We start from the raw sequence: 9,039 nt of genomic DNA, 5'->3' as shown, positions 1-9,039 counted from the left end.
AAAAAAGGTAAGAAATGCATGTTATATTCTTAATGTCATGGTGCTCAACTTTTATGCTAGTATTATCAAAGAGATCATGGTGTTGATGAACTGATAGAACCGGGGCCCAATGGCGATGGTTTTGATATTGGCTACTTGAATAGAATACACGTTGCAAGACTGCAATATTTTAATATTGATCTTCTAGTAAATCCTCAACCTTCATTCCTACTTCACATTATTGTTTTATTCAAATCAAATCATGAGTAAGGTATCAAAATTATTGATGACTACATGGGCTAATCGTTGAAACTCTTCAGCCTCCAGCAGATTACGTCGATCGATGGACGTTCATGAAATGATGAAATTCTCCTTTACACAGTTTTCTACGCTCAATCACCTCTTCAGGGGATCTGCTGACATAGCAGCATAGACTACAATAAACCATAAAAACTAATTGGATAGATACATTATAAAGTCATACTTATTCACCATCATCATGCAAATATTAGTTGACACAACCCATAACTTGTACTACTGCAAATAACTACGATACCGCAGCATCGATTACAGTAAATCATACTAACGAATCGGATGGACATCACGATGCTATAGTTTATCCACACTGAACGTAAATCCCTATCATACAAGTAAAAATTGCACTTATATAGATGCTTACCTACACTATTGTATAGGACTTCCACGTAACATCATTGACCACAACAAACCGTAATGATGAATTTGTTATCCAGCACAATATTACAGTTATCCACATTGAAGATAAAATCCAATCATGCAAGTACAAATTGCACTGACGCAAGTTCATCACTTACCCTACGCAATAAAGCTACGTTGCTCTACTCAAGAATAAAAGTAGAAGCCCGTATTCAATCACCTACAAACTCCATTATATAATCTGCATTTCTGCAGAACTTCATTCTATTTTACAAGTGGACGCAAGAGTTATTCTGTAGTTAGTTGCTGGCAAAGTGGCAATCTACGAACATACATTTCCTTAGCTATTTCAACTATCTACTGAATGATTTAACTGCTGTCTATCCTTACCGTAATTTGTTGAAAATTGCAGCGAACCAAATTAATTTTGTGTCAGTAGCATAGTTGACACTATACTACTCAAAATTAGACCCGGATACACATCAATGCTATAATCAGGCCATCTTTAATTTTTTTGTATAATATTATATCTCGATCTTTTATAAATAACTTGCTCTGCTGTAGAACTAAAACGCATACAATTGAAAGAAATTAAAATATTTAGTGTCTGTAGACAACTAAAACGCTGACATCAAAAATCCCCATAACTATTGCTTATTCAAACTTCAAACTTATTGACATTACTATTTAACAGAATCGCAAGCAAAAAAAGAAGAAAAAATCATCCGCCAGTAGAGGAGATGAATTTTATAACAGAAAATTTCGTGGATTTTCTAGACGAATCAAAGAGATTTTACATGTAAGAATAAAAAACATATCCTAACAAAAATACAGTAATAATTCAATATTTATGATTATCGCGTGTACTATTTGATTAACTGAATTTTTTTCATTGACAAGACGTGCTGTGATACCACTGTATGAGCTCATATTATTGTTGCTATAGCTTGGTTCAGGTGTAGACAACTAAAAATACCAACTCTGTAAACCAATATTATTAATTACTAGGAGGTAGTAATATGCAATCTTCTATAGATACTATAGAGAACGTGTCTATTACAATATTATGCTCTTCTACTCAGTTGGAATACAAAGTCTTGTTAGCTCGATTTGCCTACATGCTATTACTTAAAAACCGTAACCTATTGCATCAATTACATTTATGCAACAATTTAGTCATAGTCAAATACATTTATTGCAAAAATTACCCCGAGTAAATAATCTGAGGATATTTTAGCTTCAAAGATATTCTTAATCGCACCACTCTTTATGTATACTGTAAGTGGCTACTGAAGCAAAATCGTGGCCTTCTGTAGATCTATTTATCTTAACCCCTATAACGGCTGATCTTAGTATCTAATGAAGCCATAGTAGTTTACTAAATAATTAACATCGACTGACTATAGTGATCGAGACTTGTCTACAATCCTAGATGCTAATCTTACTTTATGTTACAGTGACAATGGGCGAAATGGGACACTAATAATTCAATTTTTGTACAGCAACAGCAAATTAACTACGCCATTATGGCTGTATAGCTTCAGTATCGTTAAAATTAGTTGATAATGTGGCTGTAAGAAACAAAATGTAATACTAGTAATAATAAACGTTTACTCACGACTAAAATTACACTATCGTGACAGGAAAATGCTGCCATGGCCGACGAAATTGATCGTTTGCGGGAAAAATTGATTGCAGGGCGGGTTGAAAGAAAATATTTACTTAAACGATTGTTTCAGTTAATTGTATCTCGCCTAGATCAGAGTGATAGCATGTCTGCAGCTAATTTACCATTTAACGTTAATACCACAACTCATTTACCCGATGATTTTGTCACTCCATATATGGCTAGAGTATTTCTTGGCACTGAAATTAGTAAATCAACTTTACCAATACCTCCAGCTAAGTCGAAAGGCAAGAGAAAAATTAAAAAACTGACTTTGGAAGATATCAACAACGTTTTAATGAAAGGTGCAAAGACCAAAGCAAAGAAATCGAAATCAACTGTTAAAGTTCCTATAGATCCAATAGAGCTTGATGCTTCTGGAAAACCTGTCATACCGATAGTTATAAACGAACTAAGAGTTCACAGCTTGGGTAAAATAGTCCACGACAAAGATAGCTATCATTCAGAAAGTTTTATTTATCCTGTCGGTTACTGTAGCTCTAGAAGTTACCCATCAACCACTGCGCCAGCCGAAAATATAAATTATATGTCTACTATTAGCGAGGGCAATACCGAACCAAAAGTAAGTATTTTCATTGTTGTAAGTTAGCGTTGCATTTCAAGAGTTGAAACGTTAGCAGAGAAACTTACCACATATATCATGTTTTATTATCCATCAGTTTGAAATATCCCTGGCAGATGCTGCCGATGTTATATTTCAGGCATCTTCTCCTGACAAGTGTGTAGCAAAACTGAATAAGGTTATTCTTGAAGAAATTCAGAAGTTTCCGTAAGTAATGTTAGATGCATATCAAATTACGTAAAATCCTGCAAAACATATCCCTATTGTATTCATCTGCTAATGCAGACGTTGCATACGATATTATTAATACTTACCTGAGCTGTAATTTAAAATGATCTCTTTAGAAGGAATTAATACACTCGTATACAATTTGATTAATTATAAGTTATTAGCACTAAACCTGGTTCTATAGATATACCTTATATTTTACATGTTAGTAAAGGTCTTGTCGAAATCTATTTTACAGAGATAAAGAAATTAGTTTCATTCCGTTATCCGGTCCCGAATTTTTTGGAATTTCGATACCGGTAATACAGAATCTGATTCAGAACTGTCCTGGAGCTAAAAAGTGTACGAGATATAACTGGATACGTTTTGAAGTTAAGAAGAAATTGCCCATTCCCAGTAAAGAAGATCAGAGAGAAAATAATGAAAAGCCTGTTAAGGTTGAAGATCAACAGACTGTAGCAGGTGAACCGAGTCACAATGAATCCAATGTCGAAAATAGTGAACTACAGCAAGCTACCTCTAGCCCCTTGAATAATACTACGAAACAAGTAGACCAAAGTTCCGATGAATCTGATAATGATCAATTGATGATAGAACTTGACACTTCTTAGTTAATTAAAAATCTGTACCGAACCATTTATTAATTATGGTGTATTTCATGGTATACAGTCTAAATTTATAATGACCTATTACTGTACTAATTGTTAAAGTCGACCGTGCAATAGCACGATACAATTTCGAATGAAAGAATGGTATCACTACCTCTAATTACCGGTAAGATTATTAACAACTTTTCATATATCTTAAAGTGTAATTATTAAAAAAGATTTCTTGTATTGGTTGCTGAATCGTTAAACCATTTATGTGTAATGGTACTGTATCCATAATTAGTATACCTTATTGTTCGTCAATGTCGGAGATGCATACTATAGTTTTGCCCGTATAAATATGTGCATGTACAGGTAAAGTTCTTATTTGGGTGTAATTGGTCTATGCAACACAATAATACAAATTCAGTTGTAGTTCTAACGAAATATCTTAGTGCCATAGCTAGCCTAGTCAGTCTATAGTATGATCTTAGTATAGAATCATAAACATTGCTTGTTCACGATTTATGTCCTATACTGATATACATGATGCATGTCGCATTCGTTGCCTATAAAGGAAGTACATGACTCGCTAAGCAGACCTAATGATGGACACATAGAAATAGATTATAGAATGCATTTATATCTGTAATTGTTGTTAAGCTTTAGTCACTGATATTTGTAATATTCGGTGCTTCAATTTAATGAAATACCCCTTTATTTTGTTGGTAAAACTCTTTCCAGGAGTATCAGCACTGTTAACTAAAACAGCATTTTAATAATTTTGTGCATACGAGCATATATCTTAAAATATTTGCTTTCGGCAAATCTTTTGATAGTTTACAAAAATAATTAGTGTCTTAAAATTAGGTTTTGTCCTATCGTTCTTTTAAATTTATTATTTATTAGACCATCACCGTTGAACTCTTATTCTTGTTAACAATTGTTGCTTTGGTGTCAATCTTGATGTTCCCTTGTACATATTTTAAAGGTGTTTTATGATTATCATCGGCTTGATATCATCTTAATATGCAATATCAACTACTATAAACATATGAATAATTTCCTTTTGGCTCGCGGCTTTTGACTACAGGGCATTATAGAAAACTGGTGTATTCATTATAATTCTTATATATACGTCATAAAAAAATAATTATCATAATGACGTAGACGTATCGCCAAAAGTCGTAGACATTTAAATCTATTTCTTCAGGACATGGTCTTGACAAGTTCATTTCGACTGTTGTTAAATAGACGTTATAGTTCTCATTGAAAACTGTTGAATAAAATAGTGTATACTATATTAATGTGTAAGAATTGGGAACGTACAATGTCATAATAATAATAAAGTATAGACATAACAAGAAAAAGAAAAGATTCGAAATAGAGTAGAAGGATGACGTGATACGACGCTATTAGAAGCGCAAGTAATTCGTCAAAAATGCACCAATGTTGATTGATTTCATCCATTTCAGGACTTGCTCTATGACAACTGGCAATAACATTAACCAACTTCAAAACATAAATACATGATACATGATAAAAAAGAAATCGTGATCAATTCCAGCAAAATTAAATAACGACTGCTATAATTAAGTTTTACATCTATTTAACAAATCAAATGAACTGAAAGAAATGGATGATTCATCCTCTTTCATTGAGGACTAGACATCATCCCCTCGTCGACGATTCCCCTACTAGCAGAATTAAGTGGCTTAAATCGTCTTTTAACAATTAAAAGTAGCTCATGGACAATAAATATTCGATGATCAGGAAATAGGATGTTGTACCTGATAGAATATTGTAGACAACAATGACAATATCAAATTTCATCGGCAATTATGTATCAAACATTAAAATACTATTTATTTGAACTCTACGATTACATGGAAAGTTAGACCTTGCTAGGACATGACAAGAGCACCTACAGTAGTGACTATGATGTTATAATGGATTTAACAATGGCCTGTAAGGTGATTTAAGCTAATTCCAATGATACAGTCTACGTGTATCATTCATGATGTCGATATTGAAAATAGACATACAGTGGGCAGCATTTGATATTTTTATTCACTTTGCATTTCTTTTGGTATAATTCTTTATAGTTTAGTTCTATAATATATTTAACTAAAGCCTATAGGTCATAAAGTAAAAATTAGATATGATAATTGAAAATTTACAGATAGCCATAAATAATAGAAAATGATTAATCAATCATGTTCAAAAGGCTAGACCAAATTACAATCCAAAATTTTATAAAATTAATACCTATTAATAAATTTAATTAAAATACTGCACATAACGAAATTGGGTTCGTTTCCTACTTCAAATTAGCTTTTAATATCAACTACCATAACAGTTTAATCTACTATTGTATTAACTAAAGGCGTTGACTGCATGGATATCTGTTTAAGACTGTCAATTAGACTAGTTGTGGGCCGATAATTAGGGCACAATTTAGACAAATAGATTCACTGGCGCCGGTTAGGAGCCATGATATTTCTTTAGTTTGATTGTAATCATCATAAAGATATTCATTTGAGAATAAAGCCGTAGACATTATAATATGCGACATCTAGTACAGCCATTACCTCCAGCCAAATTTAGATTAGCTTAATATTGCCAAGCTTATCACTCCTTATTGTAGTGTTCGCCATCCAGTCTCACTGTAAAATCTCTTCAAACAATAAAGCAATTGATCCGTTTCAAGTATAAAATCAAATTTATTATAGATGTCAGACATCACGTTAGGCACCATCGAAGCATGTCTAATAGACGATAATTTCTCTAAGAAATTCGAGATAGAGCAAACTTTTATAGATTACAGTAATTATAACAACTACAAGATAATATAACAACAATGTTGAAGAGGAAATACCACATAAGCACTGTAATATTCCTAGCAAATCATTAGATAAGCGTATCAAGGCATAGGAAGAAGAAATATCATTAATAAAAATATTTTTTATAACCCAAAAAATATTTATCTATACTAATATAAAATGCGACTGAATGTATTAAATTCATAGTGTAAAATTAGATATTACCAATATGATTCATTCATTAACAATACTTAGAATAGGTTGATTACTTCATTGTAGTGATAGCAATCATAAAATTGAACTCAATGCAAAGGTTAATATGTTACTAGGCAAAACATAAAATTAAACAAAGATTTGATACGGAGAGGAATTGAAAGTAATGGGATAATGCCTATATCAGACAAGAATAAATATTTAGTTGGATCAATATGATCAAGCGATGGACTGATAGCATCAAATCGATTGTCTTCGGCATCATGTCTAGATTCGGCATAATATTCGACGAGGCGGGCAAGAGAATAATCTAAATACCTCCTACTACGGCATAAAGTGGTTCGATATGGTATTCCATTGTATTTTTCTATTAGTCTACAAAGGAGTACCATGTAGCATCATTTATAGTATTTTAATTTAATATCTACTTTCTCTACAATTACAAAGTGCTTAAAACTGCATCAGATTTGAACTAGATAAAACACCATCATTGCACACTTATTCTCACTTTATATAATGTTAGCTACGAATGTCCGTGATATCACCTAAAATATGCATGCAAGTATTGATTAAATATCAAATCAATCAAATCTCGACAAATTTCATCTGTAAAATATTTTAAATGATCACTCTAGATATAAGCAATTCGTGGAAAGTTCTCCATTTCGATAAAGTAATAGCCGGCATAGCTTCGATTTTTACAGAAATGAAGCTTAGCTGACAGTAACCTATTGTTTAGAAATTTAGATATACGACAATTATATATTAGAAGTATCTACGGTATGCATCAAGTTATGACATCCAAGAAGATTGTATTACAGTAAAAATAGTCGTACAGAGCTAGATTTGGAATTATATCTTCAGTGAAACATTGAGAGGCTATCATTTAAAGTATAATGTTGATTGCTGATATCGTGCATAAGCGTAGTGGGCTTCCATACCTTGGATTGCCACCTACAAGCAAACGACGTAGAGGAATCAGTTCTTTCTTATTGCCCAGTCTACTCTGAGTAAAATATTATTATTTGAAATTGTATATTTCTTTGCATAAAAGATATGAGTTTTAGCCCTAGTGGTAATAGAAAATTCCTCCATTAGTCTCTATAGTCTTAGAGAAATTGTAAGATCTCAAGTTAAACTCTTGAAAGAATGCTCACATTGAAAATCTTATAATATTAAAATTATAGGAAAGCTTTGGTATTTACTATCTTGATGGATAGATGAATGAACTCTAAATTTCAGTACTTCAAAACTGGTTTTATGCAATTAAAATAAATAATTAGGATACTAAATTTTGTTTTCAAAATTATTTTGTCAGCAATTCGTATATGTGGTTTTAAAGACAGTAATGTAAATGTTATAAATATGAAGATGAAAATTGAAGGGAAAAATTTTTATTTAATTACAATAATTACGATGATCGTTAATAACTATTTATGATCATTACAAATAAAGATTATTATAGTTTAAATTGACATTTTAATATATGTAGGGATAGAAATAAAATTAGAACTTTCTTACATTAATCATTCTTTGAGATCTTCAGTAGTCAAACTATAGACTAAGTAAACACAAACCACATTAACGATAATTTCTACAACTTTAAGAAACGAATTTTCGAATTAATAGATATTTCAGAAAAGGAATAACACCCAACTACGATAAACATTTCACATAACTATTACATCAACTATTGTGATTATCACGCCTACATTAAGCCATTGCTTACACTTTTTCTCACCATGATATTGCCCATCTTGATTAATTTATGACAAAAACTGAGATTTCTATTGTAAAAGATTTAATGGAATTATTGATCTTTGTGACTTTCGTCTCTAAAATTTTTAATCTCTGACACGGATGATCCCTTTTTTAGCGTCATATGAATATGTCATGAATATTAAATAATCACTTACGCTTGTTAGCCGATGTTTAAGACATATAGATATGTAAGTAGAACTCTTTTTATAAAGACATTTAATCTAAATGCAGTCAATATGAAAAAAATTTCAAAATAATCTAAAATAAAGCTTGAAATTAAAGCCCTAACCATGATAATTATGTCGTATTATCACTAAATATAAAAATTTTTTATATTATATTACTGCTTCAATATCGCTTGATACCTTTTTATCTACTCAAGTTTTTTAAGTTATGTTCTATTATTAAATAAATATCTCCTTCGACTTAAAATTTCTAGAGATATCAAAACAATTAATGAATATATAAGCTGTTTCCATATCCTTAAAACATTGCCAATGAAGAATATTAATACCGTTTGGTTTA

At 31.4% G+C, this 9,039-nt stretch overlaps 1 protein-coding gene across 1 annotated transcript; it reads left to right on the top strand.

The window, feature by feature from the left end:
- Positions 1-2,309: 2,309 nt before the first annotated feature.
- Positions 2,310-3,742, top strand: TRIADDRAFT_51312 (uncharacterized protein; the record flags this gene model as incomplete). The annotated part of the gene is made up of 3 exons (XM_002108397.1): positions 2,310-2,903; positions 3,001-3,110; positions 3,370-3,742. The coding sequence occupies 3 exons, from the start codon at positions 2,310-2,312 to the stop codon at positions 3,740-3,742; spliced, it is 1,077 nt and encodes a 358-aa protein (XP_002108433.1).
- Between the last annotated feature and the right edge of the window lie 5,297 nt (positions 3,743-9,039).

The sequence above is a fragment of the Trichoplax adhaerens genome, genomic scaffold, assembly GCF_000150275.1.
Source record: "Trichoplax adhaerens TRIADscaffold_1 genomic scaffold, whole genome shotgun sequence".
NCBI lineage: Eukaryota > Metazoa > Placozoa > Uniplacotomia > Trichoplacea > Trichoplacidae > Trichoplax > Trichoplax adhaerens.
Note: the sequence above shows the minus strand (reverse complement) of the source record. Positions and strands in the feature narration are given on the sequence as shown.